The sequence below is a fragment of the Balaenoptera musculus genome, chromosome 10 (genome assembly GCF_009873245.2).
Source record: "Balaenoptera musculus isolate JJ_BM4_2016_0621 chromosome 10, mBalMus1.pri.v3, whole genome shotgun sequence".
Taxonomy (NCBI): domain Eukaryota; kingdom Metazoa; phylum Chordata; class Mammalia; order Artiodactyla; family Balaenopteridae; genus Balaenoptera; species Balaenoptera musculus.
In genome coordinates this window covers 35,769,099-35,790,171 of record NC_045794.1, presented here as the reverse complement: position 1 = coordinate 35,790,171, position 21,073 = coordinate 35,769,099, and the positions used below count along the sequence as shown (strand labels likewise).

The 21,073-nt window shown below is 38.9% G+C and overlaps 1 protein-coding gene across 3 annotated transcripts in view; it reads left to right on the top strand.

The window, feature by feature from the left end:
* The first annotated feature begins 969 nt into the window (after positions 1-969).
* NELL2 (neural EGFL like 2) overlaps positions 970-21,073 on the top strand; it is a 357,101-nt gene continuing 336,997 nt past the window's right edge. Inside the window, exons 1-3 of one of the 3 annotated variants that reach the window (XM_036866749.1) lie at positions 970-1,134; positions 1,840-1,925; positions 2,370-2,498. In XM_036866749.1, the coding sequence (XP_036722644.1) occupies positions 1,871-1,925; positions 2,370-2,498 (184 nt within the window). In that variant the 5' untranslated portion in view covers positions 970-1,134; positions 1,840-1,870. Of the gene's footprint in view, positions 1,135-1,374; positions 1,926-2,369; positions 2,499-21,073 lie in introns of those variants that run through there. The other 2 variants (XM_036866747.1, XM_036866748.1) reach the window with 2 other exon arrangements.

The window sequence follows — 21,073 nt, the reverse complement described above, 5'->3', positions numbered from 1 at the left end:
TTCCCCTCATCCCATCATAGTATAATATAGTACATATTGCTCTACTGGAGCCTCAGACTCTACCCAGTAGGTATTTTGGTAACTAGCTGTGTAGGATCCTTTTGGAGAATTCAGCATCTACTTGTTTGGATGGAAAGTTAAGAAACTCAGTTGATCTTTGTACAAATTAACAATTTAATCGTTTTTGAAACTTACTTTTTCAATATGGGACTTTAATGTCATTATTCAAAATTTACCTCAAAATTTAAGGGCTATAGAATACTATATGCTGTTAACCTCAAGTATACTTTTTGCCTGCTGAGAATTAGATCTCAAATGACCTCACTGTTATGGTTTCGGTGCATATGGTGAAGGGTGGGTATAGCCTGCATGAGTGTGGTCAACGATGGGGTGGCTCTTCTCTCTTGCCCAGGCTCCGTAGTAGTCTTCTGCTCGTTTCTCCTCCCCTCGACCCCATCCCCCTTGTGTGTCATTATCTATCATCTATCTAACTATATCTATCTATCTATCTACCTATCTACCTATCTATCTATCTATCTATCTATCTATCTATCTATCTATCTATCTATCTATCTATCTATCTATCTATCTATCTATCTATCTATCTATCTATCATCTATCATCATCTATCTATCTATCATCATCTTTTATCTCTTCTTTTCGGCATGGGCAGGCACGCTGACTCTGTTGGCCTTGCCTCCTGCTGTCCTGGAGAACCAGAGCCCGGGTCTGGGCGCTGTGTTTGGCAGGGGGCGCGCGAGGTCCCGGAGCTGTCCAGCAGTTCCTGACTAAGTTCTCCCCTGCGCTCTCCGCGCGGGGGAAGCTCTCCAGCGCCCCGCCCCGGCTAGGGAACCTCTCCCGCAGAGCTCCCAGGGCTTCCCAGGCTCGCCAACCGTCTCCGCCAGTTTCTCTCTACTTCCAGCCCCACCACGGGAGTCTAGCTTGCCTTAGTAGTCTTCCTCCGCAACCCCCCGAGAGGGAGTCCCCTCTCTAGTCCCCGGGGTTGCGCGATTGTACGCGGGCTTCCCTCCTTTCCTTAAGGGCGGGCGAGTGCGTCTCCTTCTAGCCTCGCCTTCTGCGACTGGATGGTCCTTTCTCTCTCCGTCTTTCTAGACAGGCGCCCGAAATCGCGGGGTGAGAGCAAAGACCGCCCATCAACTTAGCACCTTGAAATAGAATCTTTCGATCCCGAAGGAGGTTGGAATTGCCGGGGTCGGCGAGAGAGGGAGAAGGAGGGCGGAGGCTGCAACGGCTCCGGGGCTCGCTAGACGGGGCTTGGAGACCGAGGAGTCCGTGCGGGAGAGGGACACGGGGCGCGGCGCCTCGCCCTCGGGCTCCCTCCCTTCTCCTTCTCTCCCCGCCTCCCGGCCCGCCCCTCCCTCTCCGAGGAGCCGTCTCTCCTCCGCGTGTCTCCGAGCGCTCTCTCCATTGTCTCTGCCTTTACAACAGGTTCGGGCGCGGGGGAAGACAGGCGGGTGCGGGGCCGCCCCAGCCCCGGCTTTCTTGGGGCGGCCTCCCTTCCTCCGGGTGTGCGTGCCTTCGACTGCTTTGATTCGGCTCCGGAGCTAATTCCCCGGCGGAGCAGCCCCCGGCGAGTCCGACCCCTCCCTCCCGGCCCCCTCCCAGCCCGCGCCCCGCCGCCTGGGTTCTGTGTGGGGGAATGATGTGCGCGTTGGAGGGTCTAAGTTCTGCACGCGCCTGGGGGGTCCTCCCTTTTTTTTCTTAGGCAGCCAAATCGTACTCCTCTTACTAATCAGTAAATCCAAGGCAGCGGCAGGAAAGACAAACGCTCTTTTCCCCGCTTGATTCCAAGAACCTCTTCGATTTTTATTTTTAAAGAGGGAGACGATGGACTGAGCAGATCCACGCCATGGAGTCTCGGGTCTTACTGAGAACATTCTGTTTGCTCTTCGGTCTCGGAGCAGGTGAGTGGCCTTAGAGCTGGGGCGGGAGAAGGGATGGCCCCCGCCTCGGGGCAGCCCGAGCTGCCTGGGGACGCCTCGCTCTTCCTCCGCCTGAAGTAGTTCTGGAGTGGGAAGCTTGGAGTAGGGGTGGGGTGGGCTTGGATTTGGATTTTTTTCTGTGCTTGTCTTGGAGACCGCAGGGCGGGTCACACCCCTAGTCCAGGGTCTGAGGGCCAAGGGGAACTTTGCACCGAGAGGGGTTTAAAGTAGGTCACGGACATGGGACTGGGTGCTCCGCTCTTTAAAGCTTGATTGCTGATCTCAGGTAAGGCAGCGGAGGGAGTCGCCCCTTGTCCGTTTCCAATATTGTCTCTAAGACGCGATTCTTTGCTGCCTTGGAGGAAGAGACTTGTATTTTGATGGAGGTTTTTCTTTCTTTCCTCCTCCCTCCCCCACTCCCACCAGTCTGGGGGCTTGGTGTGGACCCCTCCCAACAGATTGACGTCTTAACGGAGTTAGGACTTGGGGAGTCCACGACCGGAGTGCGCCAGGTCCCCGGGCTACATAATGGGACGAAAGCCTTTCTTTTCCAAGGTAAGAGGCGCGTGCTCAGTCCCCAGTGCGGTTTCAGTTCGGATAACCCCTGGAGGAGCTGGCCTGACCCCTCCTCCAAACTTCTGTTTTGCCTCATGGATGACATCCACATCTGAGATGTGGAGGGGTCAGTGTGAAATACACACACCTTCCATCTCTTTTTAAGTGGCTTGGTTTCTCTCTTCCCCCGCCCCCTCCTCTTTCTTACTTTGTACTCTTGCCAGTTCTAATGGATAGTCCCTTAATTACTGTACAGAAACTCCGATGGCAGATGGTTGATTTTGGAGCCTGGGTAACAATGAATTATAACACAAACGCCTCATTTGGGTGAACTTGATTTAGGTAGGGAATAGGGTAGCTTAATCTTAGTTAAGACACTGCTCTCTGAAAGTTTCAGGTACAGTGGTGTCCAGTTGCAGAGGAATTTCTTCATGTGGGTAGCTTTGTGGAAAAATTAATATCTTTCAATAGTTTTAACTACTGTATGTCACAAACACTATATTTGAGACAAGATTCCTCACTGAAAGATAATGATTCTTCTCCATCAATGACAGGAGAAAGGAAATAATATTCTCTTAAAAATTATTTTGAAAATATTTCAAATAAATGTTAATTCAGAAGTATACTTTGTCTCACCATTAATCGTGTACTTAGGATTTTAAAACTTTTTTTTGAAGTCAGTGGACTTTGGCTATGCACAAGTGTCTACATTTAAATTTATATTTAGGTGTGTTATGTAGTCAAAGCAAATTCCAATGCATCGATCCTTCAGCTTTGATTTACCAACCCTTTTGAAGATTGCTTGGTTTGTGGGAAGGTGCTGTAACATGAGCTTCTAAAAGGTAGCTAAACACATACAGAAAGACTAGTTTCACATATGGTAAAGTACAGATGAAGGCAAAAGAGAAATGGAATTTGGTTTAACATATTTGACGGACTGACTAAAGCATCTTCTCCCCACCCCACCCAGTTTTTCTTTTGTGATTTCGGTGCTGTGGCTTCAAAAAAATTGCAACTCATAATTACTAAAGAGTTGGATATGCAAAATAAAACCACTTCAGCAAAGTTGCCACCAAGAAATAGGCATAAAATAAAACTTGAGTGTTTCTGTAGTGGTGTTGTTGCGTGGTATAGCCAGTATGTGTCACCATGGGCAGTAACACCAAAGCTTACGGTTGGAAAAGGAGGAAATTGACATGTGTTGCATTTATTTAAAGCAAGTTTACTCTTACAATAAGTTAAATGCAATTTTCTGTTTTAATTATGGTGAGCCCACTAAATGCTTTTATTGTGAGGGATATTCGTGATAATATTTTATTTACTTAAAGTTCTTTTTTTTGGTGGGGAGTGGGGGTGTGATTTGGATATTGACTCCTTTAAAAACAATGACCAAATCCAATAAAGGAAATAAGACTTAGACTGTCAGCAAAATTCACAGAGCGGAATAAAAGTGTCATTAGAGTTAAGCTTCTGTTTTTCTCTTTTTCTTCTTCTCCTTTTTTTTCAATCTCTGATTTTTCAATCCCTGTGAGCTGGAAAGAAAATTATTTCAGGGCTGCCAATTTGATTAACTGGAAAGCTTTACAGAAGCTAAAGCTCCTGATAAACAAATGGCGTTGAAGTGCCCTTAAAATTTCCAAAGGTCCTTTAAATTATATTGGTGTTCTTCTTGCCTTTCTCTGAAGACCGTCTGAGCTGTCACAAATAGAAACCTTCAGGACTGTGCATTTTATGCTCTGATGCTCGACAATTTCTAGGAAATAGTGTCAAGGCACCAATATCTTTTCCTGGTTAAATTTTTATAAGAAATGTTTAGTATTCATTTTTATTTAAATTGCCAGTTCTTCAAGGTAGGCATTGTGCTGCGAATGAATTGGCCATTCTTACTACATATCAGTGCACATTGATGAATTGTTTTGTTTCCTTGTTGGTACCAAGCACAATATTTAGACAGAGTAAATACCTGACAAATATAGTTTACGAGACTTGGAGATGTAAAGTTTTATTTCTTGCCAAATTATGCACCTTATTTCATATAGCCAATCAATCAGCCAGTATTTGCTACCTGCTGTGTTCTCAGTAGGCATGTATTACTGATGTGTTTATTATGCTCTAATGATTTCTCTTATTCTCAGATTTAGATTATAAAATTGACAACAGGTAGACCTTTGGCCCTGCTTGATAGTTTTGCATTACCTTGGAAAGGTCTTTTCTCTGCTATTAGAATGTGGAAACTGTTTTTAAGAAGTCAGTTCTGGGCTTCACTGGGATTACATGGATTTTAGAGAGACAAAAGCTTTCAGCCTCTGAAGATTTTATGGATTCGCTTTATAGTGAATTGAGGGTGCTGCGGATATTTTTGTATAGTCTTCAAAATGGCATAGCAGGAATAGTAACACATTACAAACCTGTGAGGTGCTCTCAGATTTCACATAAACCTATCAGATAAGTTACTTTGTACTATCAGATATGTTCCAAATAGATGGAAGAGCTTTTTGAACCATCAAATCTCTTGTGCAGTAATATAACTATCTTCTTTTGTCTCTTATCTTTAAATTAAAGAAATCTCAACATACAATTTCCCAATGATTTTTGCTCATTTAATATTGCTTCTCCATTTGGCTAGTTCATTCTTCTCTTTATTTTTCGTTAATATGTTTATAATTCAGTACTTTTAGAAACTAAATAGTTTTTGTAAATTATTGTGCACTAAGAATCTACTATTACTTAATAACTATTATATTTATTACATATGTATAATAAAAGCAAGTAGAAATGTATTTCAAAGTCATACCTGATTTTTATCATATATAGCATCACTAAAATTGTTTTGTTGTTGTTGAAATTTGGTTTATAGTTGCTTTGGAAATTGAAGTAATAAGATGCTAAATTAGATCATCTGTTGATATATGCGGCTTTTGATCTGTGCCAATTATAATACTTTTCAAAAGAAAAAAGTGACCAGGCAACAGTTTGGAATCCATATCAAGATCTTCCATGTATTTCTAGCTACAATCTGACTGATAGCCACAAAAATACACTTATGGTTTTAAAAAATAGAGGACCAGGTGCTGACAGTCAAAAGACCTATGAAAGGTTGTAAAGAATTCTGAAATGTTAAGGGCTAGTGCAATTATAAATAGAATTCTATCAACCTTGTTTAAAGTCTAGGGAATATTCTTCAAGTTAATGATTATAATAATCTTTCCTCTTTGTACATGAGACACCAAGAATGAGAGTATACAGAAGCATAGTTCTAGGACTTTCTAACATGATTTTTAGATCTTTGGTTTTAACATTTTGTCTGACCAGGTTCCCAAACTAGATAGTTTCCTCTGTTGGTTTAATAAAGTTTCTTCTAAGGTGTTCACAGATTTTATAATGTCACTAATCCCCACGAGAGAAGTAGATAAAATCAAAGCATATTTTTTTTCCCTGAGTTGGTCATTGGGAAATAAATATTTAGTAATTATTTTTAAAGAACTTTAAGATTTTAAAGGAAAAAAAAATGTTCACAAGTCTACTTTATGCCAGTATTTGAAAACAGGAATGAAATTGGGCATTTGGTGGTGAGTCATTGGCTTCACTAGGCAACGGTAACTGCATTAAGGAAAGTGAGGTGGCAGTGAGTACTTTTCTTCAGTATGAAAATCAGAGAGTATCTGTGGACTTAGAGACAATGGTCATTTTGATGCCGCATTAGAATAGAATAACACAATGACTAAGAGACAGGCTTTGAAACCAGTTCGACCCAAGTGGAATTTCATTAGTTGTGTTTCTATGGTGAAGTTACTTAATTTCTATGAGCTTCAGTACCCTAAATTATAAAATTAATGTTATGAAGAATTTTTTTGTGCACCTATTCTGCTAGGTGTTAGGCCTATAACAAATGAAGTTAGAACTTTACTTTCATAGTGCCTTAAAAATAGACATTAAACAAACAATTACGCAGATAATAATTTAATCACTATTAAGATAAATGATATGAAGAGAAACTAAGGATGTAATGGGAATCTACATTCTTGTTTAGGGAGCCACAGGATCAAGGAAACTGTCTTTGAAGGAGAGTCATTTAAGCTGATAGCCAAAGGATAAATAAGAGTAGTCTGGGGAAGAGGAGCTGTGGGGATTCAGAAAGGAAGAGTAACACAGGCAAAGGAAATAGCATGAGCAAAGATCCTGACCTGAAATGAGCATGGTGCATTTGAGAAAATGGAAGAAATCCAGAGTAGTGGAAATGTAAGCGTTATGATATGAAATGAAGTGAACAAAGAAAGCACGGATCAGTTTACACAGTAGATCATATTTATACAGAAGAATTGAAAATTTATCATTATACAAGATATATTGTGGTGGGCAGAATAATAGTCCCTCAAAGATGTTCACACCCTAAGCCTAGGAACGGAGAATATGTTGTGTTACATGTCAAGGGGGAATTAAGGTTGCAAATCTTGGATGATCTGGGTAGGCCTCATGTAATCACAAAGGTCCTTTAAATCTGGAAGAGGGATATAGAAGAGTCAGTGTCAGAGTGAAGCAGAGAAGAATGACTAGACCTGTCATTGCTGGCTTTGAAGATAAAAGTGGGCCATGACCAAAGAATGTGGGCAGTCTCCAAAATTTAGAAAAGCAAGGAAACAGATTTTCATTTAGTGTGTCCAGAAGGAACACAGCATAGCTGACACCTTGATTTTAGCCCAGTGAGATTCAATTTGAACTTCTGACCTCCAGAGATGTGAGATAATAAATTTGTGTTGATTTAAGCCACTATGTGTGTGGTGATTTGTTACAGCAGCAATAGGAAACTAATACAGATTTTGATTCATGGAAGTTGGCATGCTGTAAGAAATACCTAAAACTGTGGAAGTGGCTTTGAAATTGGGCAATAGGCATAAGCTGGAAGAATTTTGAGGAACATGATAAAAAAGGCTAGATTGCCTTGAATAGACTGTTAGTAGAACTATGGACGTTGGCAATTCTACTAGTGAAGATTCAGGAGAAAATGGAACATGGTAAAGAAAACCCAAATCACCTTTGAGAATACCTAAACTGTCATGAACAGACTATTTGTAGAAATATGGACATTAAAGGCAATGCTAGTGAGGGCTCAGATAGAAATCAGGAACATGTTATTGGAAACTAGAGGAAAGGATATCCTTGTTATATAGTGGCAGAAAGCTTAGCTGAATTCTGCCCTGCAGTTATGTAGAAAGCAAAACCTGTAAACATGAGTTTAGATATGTAGCTGAGGTGATATATCTGCAAAGTTTTAAAGGTGCAGCCTGGCTTTTTCTTGCTGCTTATAGTAAAATGTGAAAGGAGAGAGATAGATTGAGAGAAGAACTGTTAGGCAAAAAGGAACCAGAACTTGATATTTGAGAAATTCTTAACGTATCCAAATTGCAAAATATGCTAAAATTAGGAGATTCACTGGCAGGAGAGCCTACTCAGGAGAGAAAGCCAATAGTGTGGCCTAAAAACCTTTTGCTAGTGCCTTAGAAGTAAGGTCAGAGTATTCAGTCACATAGAGGGCACTTTGAAGAAATTGAACCTGTGACTCATGTATTCCCTCAGACATCTCAGTGGAAACCTGTAATAGAGATGGATTTATCCAGGAAATATTTGTGGAGGAACCTGTTCTTTAATGGAGTAAATCTCTATGACACATGTGGGAGACCCACAGGGTTCTTGAGAAAACCATACCAGCAATAACACTCCTGGCTTAACCTGAAAGGGCAACTGAGAAGATGTAATGAAAGAAGGTTGTTGGGTCCCCAAAATTCTACAAGCAAGAAACAGGCTGGTTAAACTACTCAGCTGCAAACATGGGCCACCTTTCATGGGCCAGAAGACAGAGCTTAGAGCCTAGAGGGTGGAGCCAAGAATCACAGAGGATTATTCGCAGATCTTAAAACCAAATGCAGTTTACCTGGCTGGATTTCAAAATTGCATGGATCTGGCGTCTAACTTTTTTAACTTGCATTTTCTCCCTTTTTGAGTGTGGATGTCTATAACTGTTATCCTATTTCTATCCCACCATTTTATTTTGGGAGCAGATAACTTGTTTCTTGAGTTTTACAGGTTCACAGGTGAGAGAAATTGTGTCCCAGGATGGACAATACCCAAAGTCTCATTTATACCTGATTTAGATGATGAGATTTAGGGCTTTTGAATTGATAAGATTTAGACTAGATTTTAAACTTTGGGTTGATATTCTAACGGGTTGAGACTTTGGGGGACTTTGGGATAGAGTAAATGTGTTTTGCCTGTGGGATGGTTATAAATCTTGCTGAAGGACAGATTATGGTAGGCTGAATAATGGTCCTCCAACTGTCCACATACTAAATCCTAAGAACCTGTAAATATGTTATGTTATGGGGTAAGGGGGGATTACAGTTGCTGAAGGAATTAAGGTTGCTAATCAGTGGACTTTAAAATATGGAGATTATTTTGGATTATTTGGGTGGACTTCATGGAATCACTCGGGGGATGCCCACAGGGCCATGTACCCAGGTCCATGGCCATGGCACTCCTTTAAATATGGAGGAGGGAGGTAGAAGAGTCAGTGTCAATGTAATGTAACGTGAGAAAGACTTGATTGGTCCTTGCTGACTTTGCACTTGGAAGGTGGTCTTGAGCCAAGGAATGTGGGCAGCTTCTAGAAGTTGTAAAAAGTGAGGAAATGGATTTTCCCCTAGAACCTCCAGGAGGAGCTCAGCCTCACAGACACCTTGATTTTAGCCCAGTGGGATTCATTTTGGACTTCTGAACCTCTAGAACTGCGAGATAATAAATTTGCTTTGATTTAGCCATTAAGTTTGTGGTGATTTGCTACAGCAGCGATAGGAAACTGATGTATATGTTAAACGTTAACATTCATTTATTTTGTAACTGAATTAAGCTTTCTTTTGAGCCCTCCTTCTACTATGCATGAGAGTAAATTTGTTCAGTGGTTGGAAGCTTGAACTAGCCAGTTAAAGTTATCTTAGTCATTTGGGACTTGAAAGTTTTTTAAGTGTAAATTCAGAGTCTTCATACTAAATGATGAGTCTTTAAGGGATTCTCTTCATCATTCTGAGAACATTCTGAGAACAAACAGAGTAAAACCAAGTTGTGGGTTTTTTCAATTGTGCTTCTTTTTCAAAAATGCACCCCTTCTTCCCCCAAAAGTTTCATCCAGAGGTTGAGGGGGAAAATTAGAAAGCATGCATATGTTGGAAGTAGAATGGATAGCACTTAGCATGGTGTTTGGCACCCAGTCACTATGGTAGTGAGAACTATGGACAGGGGCAAGGATTACTGGAGTTCTCTATCAAAAGTGCCAGGGATATCTGTAGGATGCCAACTAGGTTTGATTTGGGAGGAGCTGGAGCAGTCTTGACAGGCTCTGACTGGTGAATGATCTAGAATGTCATGGCTAAAGTGCACCCTGGATAATAACTGAAGTGAAGGGCCTTTCTGTGGCTTTATTCCATCTCCCACTAGCTCATTCATCTCATGCTGGTCCCAGACCCCGTTCTTGCAGACACCTATGCTTTTCTGAGTCCTTGTTATTATCTGTCCATAATTCAGATAATTATTGTCCATATGCTAACTGGTAACTTTGGTATTAGATGTTAAGGCCTTATGGTGTGATGTCTCCTGTTGATTTTACTTTAATTCAATTTAACAAATATTTATTGCACTGCTATTATGTATAAGGATAGGACATACAGTATAATGGAGGAAAGAAGATGTCTACATAAGTTATTATGGGAGGTAAAGCAGGAACCAAAATTTAATTGTAAATAGTGAAAAAGTAAATTTGGGACTTTATCTTAAAGAAGATAGAAACTATGAAAATTATTTGTCCTAGTCTACATTTGACAAAATGTAGGTAATCATTTAACTATTAGCCAATTATAAGAACAAGTAAATAAAATCAAGTGTTGGGGTTTTTTGTTTGCTTAGTTTTGCAAAAATATCTGAGGACTGTCTCTTAACCTTTTAATAAGAAATCATTTATTTTGAGGTATTTATCATTTTGGTCAAATTTTTATTTTTCTCATTAAATATTTATCTACCTATATCAGATCATAATAAGTTAGTGCCTTTGTGTGTCATTTGAGCATTCCTCTTACATTGTTTTTATCAATTTTATGAAACTTTTCATCTTTTGCTAGTTTTAGTTTAGAAATGACATTGAAGAAAGATGCCAGTCATGTGGAAACTCATTTTTTAGGGGATAATTTTTGTTATGGTAACTTTTGCTTCACATTTGTTGAAACTCAGATATAAACCACTGTAATTAAGAAGAATTAGGGCGAGAATAGATGGGAAGAAAAGTGGAGCACAGCTCTTCCCTTTCCCATTAGGGCTGCTGCCAGGAACTGGACATGGGCCCTTGGACAAGTATTTGCTGAGTTGTTCTTGATGGCAACCCTCCTGACAGTCTTCATTCTGGGGAAGGGATGGGGAACCCAGACAACCAGGTGTCTCTCCCTTCAAAGAGAAAATTTAGAATGAGGACAACAAACCAGTGCTCGGAAGGTCACGCTCTACCTGTCTAGACAAAGGGAAGAAATGATAGATACAATTCCAAGTTCAAATTGATGTGCAGTAGTAATTAGGAACATGGACTCCAGAGCTAGGTATCTTGGGTTCAAATCTTGGTGCCTTTGTTCACTAGTGCGAACTTGAACTTGTTATTTAACGTATCTCTGCTTCAATTGAGATAATGACAGTACTATTTCTTAGAGTTGATGTGTAGATTATATGAATAAAACTGTGTATGGCATTTACTAAACATTCAGTACACGTTAAATACTGTTTTTATTTGGAATTAGCTTAGCAGCAGATCAAGCTCCCTTGGATTGTTTTAGGGGCTCTCTGGTAGAAATGCTGGATTTTGTGGAGGAGCTAACCTAAGGTGACTTTCATGTGATGCAGGGATGAAGGTGAAGGTAGAGTGGAGTCGGGGAGAAACTGGCCCTGAAGCATCTCCTGTTCTATTTTTGTTGTTTGGGCTTTACTTGGGAGAAGAGGACACGCGGTTTTGGGTAGAGAGAAATGAGAACAAATGGTCAGTTTGGAGAGGAAGGGGCAAAATCCGCCCTGTTGTACCACTGCTCAGAAGTGGGGGGGGGGCATAGAGAAAACCAGCAAAAGAAGATTCAGAACATAGCTCCTCTACAGTCACCCCAACACACATTACTTTTTAAGTGTATTAAAGGTTTAGCTTAGATTTTGAGTCATGTATTGTGGGGAGAAGTGTTAGAAGTTTTGAAAAACAACACAGTTGTTTTCCCTGGCTCTGTCTGGGTCACCTTGGCTTTCCTTGACAAGGTACCAGCTTGGTCTGCTGGTGGGAGCTGGTGGTAGAGCATAAGATTCCAGGGAACCTTGAATGGTGGTTTAGGGGCCAGGGTAATGTTGACAGAACCTTTGGGGGTGGTCCTTTGGGTCCTTTATGAATCAGAGTCACTTTCCCTACATTTCCTGCTTACGTCTTTGGCTTTTCTTGAATATCTTGCTGGCATGATTGTTTCTCTCTATAGTCCCTCTGCCAATTTTCATTCCAGTGGCACCTGGGACTCTGGTCTTAAGTGATTTACTGTCTTGTCTCTCTATTGAGACTATAAGTTCCCCAGGGAAAGGATCATGCCATATATTTTTCCTGGCCACTAACAACTCTGTGCCAGTTCCGTCTCTGCATTGTTTTTCCTCTTTCTTTTTCCTGGTGAACTTTTACATATTATTCAGGACTCACCTAAGATACTAATCTTTCCTTTGGTAGAATTGTTGTTTCTTCTTCTGTGTTCTCTAAGCTTTCTTTACTGAAACAACCACCCCACTGTATTATAGCTAGGGTTTTCTTTTTAACATAAAAACTCTGACCACTTTTATTTTCCTTGCTGCTACTTCCCCGATCCACACCATCGTCATCTTTTGCCTGGATTATTGCAATAGCCTCCTAAGCAGTCTTCCTGTTTACCCTCTTGCTCCCCTGCAGTCTGTTCTCAACGTAGTTGTCAGAGTGATCTTTGCAAAACATAATTCACATCATGTCACTGCTTTGCCCCAAACATTCAGTGGTTCCCCATTTCACTCAAAGTCAAAGATAAAGTTCTTATTATGCCCTACAAAGACCTACATGAACACTCCCACCCCACCGCATTACTTTCTGGCCTAATTTGCTGCTCTCCGCCTTGCTCTTGGCTTTAACTCTACTGACCTTCTTGCTGTTCCTTAAATAGGCCTGGCACTCTCTTGACTCAGGGACTTTGCACTGGCTATTTGTTCTGCCTGGAATCCTACTCTCCCAGATATCTACATGTTTTCCCACTAACTTTCTTCAGATGTTTTCTCAAATATCAGTTTGTTAATGAGGCCTACCCTGACCACTGAGTAAAATTTCAACTTGTCTTCTATCCCACAAGTATTCTTGATACCCTTTATTCTGATCTGTTAATTTCCATAACATTTACCATCTAACATGCTATGTAATGCACTTATTTGTCATTTGAATTGTTTATCCTCTTTCTTCCCTCTGGAGAGTAAGCTCCATAAGAGCAGGGCTTCTTGGATGTTTTATTAACTAATATATCACCCAAGTGTCTAGCATATAGTAAGAACTCCATAAATATTTGTCACATGAATCTACTTGTCTTGTTAACTAGATTGTGATCTCCTTGAGGCTTGGGACTGCCTTGTTCCTTCTTGTGGCCTCCTGGCCTGTTGTGGTGGCACACATAATATGCTCAGTAAACCATCAGTAAGTGAATATTTGTAATGTAGAATTGAGTCCATTTAGTCGTGAGAAATCTTTTTTTTTTTTTGGTGACATTATTATATTTTATATTTATGTAATCTTAAAGAAGGCTGAAGAGCTCTTGTACTAAATCAAAACACCTACGTTCTTCTCCAGTCATAAGAAAAGGTAAGAGGGTTGAGAGGCATTGAAAAAGGGTAGTTCTGCTTAACTTAGTCTCTGCATTATTCTGAGAGAGCTCTTCTCTATCCCAAGATGAAGTGTGCCACAGAGGAAACAGCAGCATGGTGAAGAACCTGGACATCCTGAACACTTGTTGACAATGAGAGTTTAAAATTTTAGTTTGAAGTATTGTGAATTCACCATTTAGGAGAGACGCTCATATTCATATGAACGTACTAAGAAAGATGTCCAAGGCAGATAGGATTGATTTGGATTATCTATGCTATGGTACTTCTCCACTATTGCAAATCGAGCAAGCAAACTGGAGTGTATCCAGAGGACAGCAACCCGAGAATTGAAAGGTTTGGAAACCATGTCAGATGAGGAACAGTTGAAAGAGCTTGGAATTTTTAGTCTGGAGAATAAAAGACAGTGGAGATATGACCCTATATTTTAGTTATTTGAAGGACAGTCATGTACGGGAGGACTTAGATTTATTTTGTGTTGTTCTAGAGCAGTAATGCCCAAATGTCAGCCTGATGATCAGTGGTTAATTGACTGCCTTGTTAAAAATACTCTCTGGCCTTCCTAAACTAACTAAGTTTGTATTTCTGGGGGTGAATCCTAGGAATCTATATTTTGAAAAATCTTCCTGTGATTTTGATGTTCAGCCAAATTTGTGAACCATTGTCTAGAACTAAGCTGTCCAATATAGCAGCCACTGGCCACATGTGGCTCTTGAGCACTGGAAATGTGCCTCGTACAGACTGAGATGCAGTGTAAGTATCAAAATACACATGGGGTTCTGAAGACAGTCTAAAAAAAGAATGTAAAATCTTAATATTTTAATGTTGATTATATGTTGTAATAATATTTTGGATATATTTGGTCAAATAGATACATTATTAAAATTAAAATCACCTGTTCCTTTATTTTTTAATGTGGCTAATAGAAACTTAAGATTATTTATGTGACTCACATTTGTGGCTCTCATACTTCTACTGGGCAGAACTGTTATAGAGGGCAAAACTAGGATCTGCATAGAAAGTTAGGAAGAGGAAATTTTTGAGTCAATGTAAGAAAAGCATTTTCAACAAATAAATTCAAAAATTAAGAGGCTTATTTTAAACAGTATTTGTCCATCCATCCATCCAATAAACATGCTTCTAATAATACTCAAATAGAGATTAAATGACCTATTTCAGGGAAGATGTTTCAATGGGTATGGGGTGGGGATTAGACTAAATGATTTCTAAGATTACTTTAGTTCCAGCTAAAAGTAAATTACTATCTTTTCCCTTTTAATTAACTTTTTATTGTAACCACGGGTGTCCAGGACATCTTCTTTTTCATCTGTCTGACAATCCTTGACTCTCTCTTCAAAACAGTTCCCTTTTAAAAAGCATCTTGAAGTTCTAGTACTCTGAAGTTTGCTACTGAGAGGTATCCTCTCATTTACTACTGTGCTGTGCATTTTGTATCTGATTTATAAATATTCCTTCTTTTTTAAAATTGAAATATAGTTGATTTACAATGCTGTGTTAATTCTGCTGTACAGCAAAATGATTCAATTATACGTATATGAACATTCTTTTTTATATTCTTTTCCATTATGGTTTATCACAGGATATTGAATATAGTACCCTGTGTTACACAGTAGGACCTTGTGGTTTATCCATTCTATATATAATAGTTTGTGTGTGCTAACCCCAAACTCCCAATCCATCCCTCCCTCCACCCCCATGCCTCCCGGCAACCACAAGTCTGTTCTCTATGCCTGTGAGTCTGTTTCTGTTTTGTAGATAGGTTCATTTGTGTCATATGAATATTCCTTCTTAATGGTAGTGATCCACTTTATTTCTTCCATTCACTGGTGTTTTAGTGTTTGATCTATTTTGCTTGTCTATTTAAATAGAGAATCCCCTAGGCAAGCAGTATGTCTAATTCTATGTTCTTATAGTCTAACACATTGTACTGATGGACCATTAAATGTCCCAGAAAAAGTGCCAAATAGATTAAGTATTTTAGAGCAGAATATAACCTATATTTTTAGAACTCATTTAAATTTCCGGCAGTAATTGGTAGCTGAACACCCTCACTATGAGTTGTGTGTGTTGACATATACTTGTAACTGAGCAGAGTTCTTCCTGGAGACTAACAGATTGTTAAAAAAAAAAGACACATAAAAACGGTTGCTGCATGCTACCAACGAGAGGCAGTGCTCCTAGTAACTGAATGTTGAACCTGGATGTTTCCTGAGAGCCTGTCGATTTTGGAGGAGGACATGTTCACTGATATACTTTGGTGTATTCTTACTACATTTCATCAAATTGCTAATTATACTATAAATACAGATTTGTTGAAAGTGTTTGAGTACTCCTGAGAGGCAGCTTATTTTATGTTACCATCATTCATGTTTGTCCTTCCTTCTGAGACATTTTCAAAAGTTCAGTTGAAATGTAAATACTTTGCTTCTGTTAATACTTCCTATCCCCTGATGTTCAGACTGAATTTTTATAGGATACTTAATAGATAATTTAATTCAAACATCTTAGAAAAGCACTGTGACTCTAGGCTTTCTGTTTTTGCCTTTCAAATGAAAACAAGGAGATTTTTCACTACAGGAGAGGAAACATCATACCCCAAGTAAAGGGGAGATTTGCTTTAAGATGTCTCAAAGGGGGGATTGTTGCATCCAAATTTGAGACCAAAGAATCCAAACTTGGGGCTTGTCTGGGGTTTTAGAACACTTCATGTTTCATTACTATTCTGAAAGAAAACATGTGGACATGACTTTACCAAATTTCTTTAACTTAAAATTCGAGGGTCAGAAGTTGGAAGTCATTTTAATTGGACTTTTAACATTTCAAACTCAAATCTGAGTTGCCTTTACCATAACCCCTACCAAATTCTTCCTGAAGTTCATCACTAATTTCTGTGATAAAAAATAATCCTGAAGAGACAGGGCATTGTTTTTAAATTATACTTTTCATAGGCTATTATGGGTTAAAATTAAGAATTCTTTGAGGTTGAAATGAATTGGATATAAGCACTTGAGTTGGAATGTGAAGTTGCAGTATGGGAATTTGCAAGAAATCAGGCCTATAAAGGGAAAGAAAAGAGCTCAGAATAAATGTGTATTTACTGCTACTCACCTGAAACACTGACTCTGATGCAAAGGTCAATTTTTTTCAAGTTGCTGCAAAAATTTCATTAGCCTTATCATAGATGCCTCTCTACAACAAAGTATCTCATAGTACCTTTCATCCTTTTGCTGCTGTGGGTCTACTTTTTAATAATTGAGTTGCATTTCCAGTGACAATAGTGTAATTTAAATTGTTCTTTGATAACACACTTCCAAATTAGAACATGTTTCAGAGACTAATGGAAAAAAAATGAGTGTTCACTCTGTGAATCATTGACCAGGCAGGAAAGTGTCCAGTGGGGAGAACCCACCTATTTAATGGATGATTACTTTTTGTTATTTTGGTCAGCAAATTAGTAAAGTCAGAGGGTGAAGTTGGGGAAAGGCCAGATAGGCTGTGGAAAGTTGCAGGCTCAGTCTTATTTCTGAAACTTTCCGGGACTGATGTTAGTTACACAGGCATCGGACAAGAAAAGGCCTGCTTTTAAGTAAACACTATCCTAGCTGTCATGAAGAAACTAGACGGAATGTTTAAACTGTAGCCATCTGTGTGTAACAAAGCTTTCCTCTCATGGGAAGAAAACAGAATAGAGGTGCAAATGCAGAACTACCTCTTTTTAGACTTTCTGAAGTTATTATATAACCCTGCAACAAATGTGTACTACTGGGAGATATCCGGAGGCTTTGTTTTCTTTCCACACTATCTTAGTAGAAGAAGTAGGTAAGGAAAATATAATTTATTATTTTTTTTTTTTCCAACAGTGTATGTTGGGATATGACTCCACAGAAGGAAATGTTCAAATCATTAAATTGAGATGTAGAATTTCAGGTACAAGGCTCTCTATTCAAGGAAAAATAGTAAATCAAATGCTCTGTTGATATTGATGACCATTGGACAGTGAATACATTTAGATTTTAGTGGATTAAATGGAGAGAACTTGTAAAATAAATCTATAAAAATATGAGAGAGGACGATGGGAAGTGTAGAATGAATGTTCTACATTCTTGCTGCAGAGAGACTTATTTTTAATTAGAGAAAGTAGAACGGAATGCACTTTCAAAGAAAAGATCAAATGTTTTTGAAGGACAAAATCCGTCTTTGTGGCATTGTAGGTATTGAGGAAGAACACGGTATGGCATAAGGCACCACAAGCAGATTCAGCTGTCAGTATGTGATGCGTGAAAAGACCTGGGTACTGCTGGCTCTGGAATTGGGTCTCACTGGTCCAGATTGCTGCCAACATTTGGAACTGAAATAGGCCATTTTGCACATGGCACATCCTCCCTCTGTGGGAGGAATGGGGTTTATAACAAGTGTTAGCCACTATTCTGTCCTCCAGATAGACCCGTGAAGCTTTTTTGCATTTTGATTTTGAAAGCACTATATCTTTGGAGCTATAGTTTAATTCTGTCTATAGCTATAGCAGTAAATAAACAAATTGCTGGTGAAAAGTGAAGATTTAGCAGGATGCTAAAAAAGACTGAAAAAAAGATAATACTTGACTTTATATCATTCTGTTTAGTATTACCATGAACTAACAGTGGTGGGGTATCTTTTCTTAATATGTACATATATTGTTATCGACATGCAATCATAAGCAAAAAAACCCAAATTTGGACTTGTCTGGAGTTTTAGCCCATTTAATGTTTCAGTATTTTTCTTATAGAAAATGCATAGAAATGACTTTACGAAATCCCTTACCAAATTTTTCCTGAAGTTTACCATTAATATTTATTTATGAATGTGGATTCTTTATTCCTCTTGATTTGTGGTGGTGGGTGTGTGAGTTTGTCAGACTAACCTAGTCAGATCTTTCCAAGACAGTAGTGTGCTGACCAGATGGATTAAGGTATTTCTATTATAAACAATAACTGTCTAGGGTTCTCTTGCTAATTCTTTGAACAAAAAAGGGAATGATGAATTACTTGATTAACACAATATGGATAGCATTCTAGCCAAATTTTATTCATAATTATATAAATATGTACCTACAGTATAGGTATTTTAAGCATACTGTATGTAAGATTATCAGGCTCCCAGAGCCTCTGGATAACCCCCAAGAGCAAAATCGTATTTGTCTGTTTCATCTAATCCCTTCATCTGGATTCACCACTTTCTTCCTAAATTGCACTTTCTCCTTCCTGATCTCTTTGGCTGTTCTATTTCATTAACATCTACATTGTTGTAGTTGTTGCCAAAGGTTTATACAGTCCCTGTGGGCTCCATTTAACAATGTTGCCAGGGCTATGTTGCAAGTCCCTATCATTTCAAATTATTTATTCATTTTATTACTGTTTATCATATACTTCAAGTTGGTAAATTTTGCAACAACTGTGAGAAACTTGTTTCATAAATTTACTTTATTCAATGAGCTGTACTCCATTGTTTTTGTGTACACCTCTGATATTAATTTTTTACAGAAGAAAAAATTACGATTTTGTATCGATACCCTCTTTCTTTGATGAGAGAAGCCTCACGCTCTAATTAAATGTAATCTTCAAAAATATTATAAAAAATAATCTTTAATAACAATTTATTAATAAAACCATGAATATATTATGGTTTTAGAGCAAATCAAAGTATTTTTGAAATGACTCTCCTGATACCATTAAAAAAATGACCAAGTGCGCAGAATAGACATCCTCGTCACTCAAAAAAAAATTTTTTTTTATTTTTTATTTTATTTATGGCTGTGTTGGGTCTTCGTTTCTGTGCGAGGGCTTTCTCTAGTTGCGGCAAGTGGGGGCCACTCTTCATCGCAGTGCGCGGGCCTCTCACTATCGCGGCCACACAGGCTTCAGACGCGCAGGCTCAGTAATTGTGGCTCACGGGCCTAGTTGCTCTGCGGCATGTGGGATCTTCCCAGACCAGGGCTCGACCCCGTGTCCCCTGCATTGGCAGGCAGATTCTCAACCACTGTGCCACCAGGGAAGCCCCAGTTTGATATGTTTTGATAATTGTATACAATTGTGTGTCTACCATCCAGAACAAGGTATAGAACATTGCCATTCGCCCAGAAAGTTCCCTGGGCTCCTTTGCAGTCTGTCTTCCACTCCGTCCCCCACAACTATGCTCTGATTTCTTATGTGATAGATGAAGTTTGCCCATATATATATATATATATATATTTTTTTTTTTTTTTTTTTTTAACATCCTTATTGGAGTATAATTGCTTTACAATGGTGTGTTAGTTTCTGCTTTATAACAAAGTGAATCAGCTATACATATACATATATCCCCATATCTCCTCCCTCTTGCGTCTCCCTCCCACCCTCCCTATGCCACCCCTCTAGGTGGATACAAAACACCAAGCTGATCTCCCTGTTATATTTTGGAATAATGCAGTAAGTATTCTTTTGTGTCTGGCTTCTTTCACTTAACACAGTGTTTTTGAGTTTTCTCCATGTTGTATGTACCAGTAATGCGTTTCTTTTTATTGCTGAGTTTATTCCATTGTATGAATGTACCACAATTTGATTATTTTCCTGTTGATAAACATTTGGTATTTTTCTAGTTTTTGGCTATGTGAATAATATGCTTTATTTCTCTTGGGTAAATATCTACGTTAGAAGTTGCTGTGTAGATGTATATTTAACTTCTTAAGAAACTGCCAATCAGTTCTTCAAAGTGGTTGTACTGTTTTGTATCACTCTGTGCTCCTATAGAAATGCTCCACATCCTTACCAACATTTGTTTTTGTAGTCTTTTTGATTTTAGCCAGTTTTGTGGGTATGAACGGGTATCTCATTTTGGATTTAATTTGCATTTTCCTGCTATAGCATAATATACTATTCAGTTATTTCTTTTTGTGAAATATCTGCTCAATTGTTCTGTCCATTTAAAATAAAAATCTTTTTATTGTTGGTTCTCATAGAATTTCTTCGTATTGGGTTGGCCAAAAAGTTCGTTCGGGGTTTTCCGTACGCTCTTATGTAAAAACCCGAACAAACTTTTCGGCCAACCCAATATATTGTAGATATGAGTTATTTATCAGATATATACCTCATGAATATTTTCTCCCAGTTGTGGCTTGTTTATTCATTTTCTTAATGGAGTCCTTTGATGAACAGGGATATTTACTTTTGATGAAGTCCAATATATCATTTTTTTCTTCTATGGTTTGTGCATTTTGTGTCCTGTCCAAGAAATCTGATGTTCATCTAATTTTAAAAACTTCTTAATTTGTGCGTTCCTTCTTACCAACATGTAAATTCAGCAGAAAGAAACAGACCTATATCATCTTAAAAATTTTAAAGCAGACCATCACAAAATTATTGCTTACATGGTCAGGGTAAGTAACAGAAATAAGCTCACTGAACCAGCTATGAGATTATAAGGAGTAGTGAGGTCAATAGCTAAATGGAAAGTTCAAGTTTCCTTTAAAGCTATTCAAATTCAAATTTATGTGTCTGGAAATGGATGGGCCAGTTGGGGGGTTTGTAATCCCTACCTTAAAGAACTATTGAAATAGATTCTTATTAAATGATTTTTGTCCAGTGACCGCTGCTTAAAGCCTG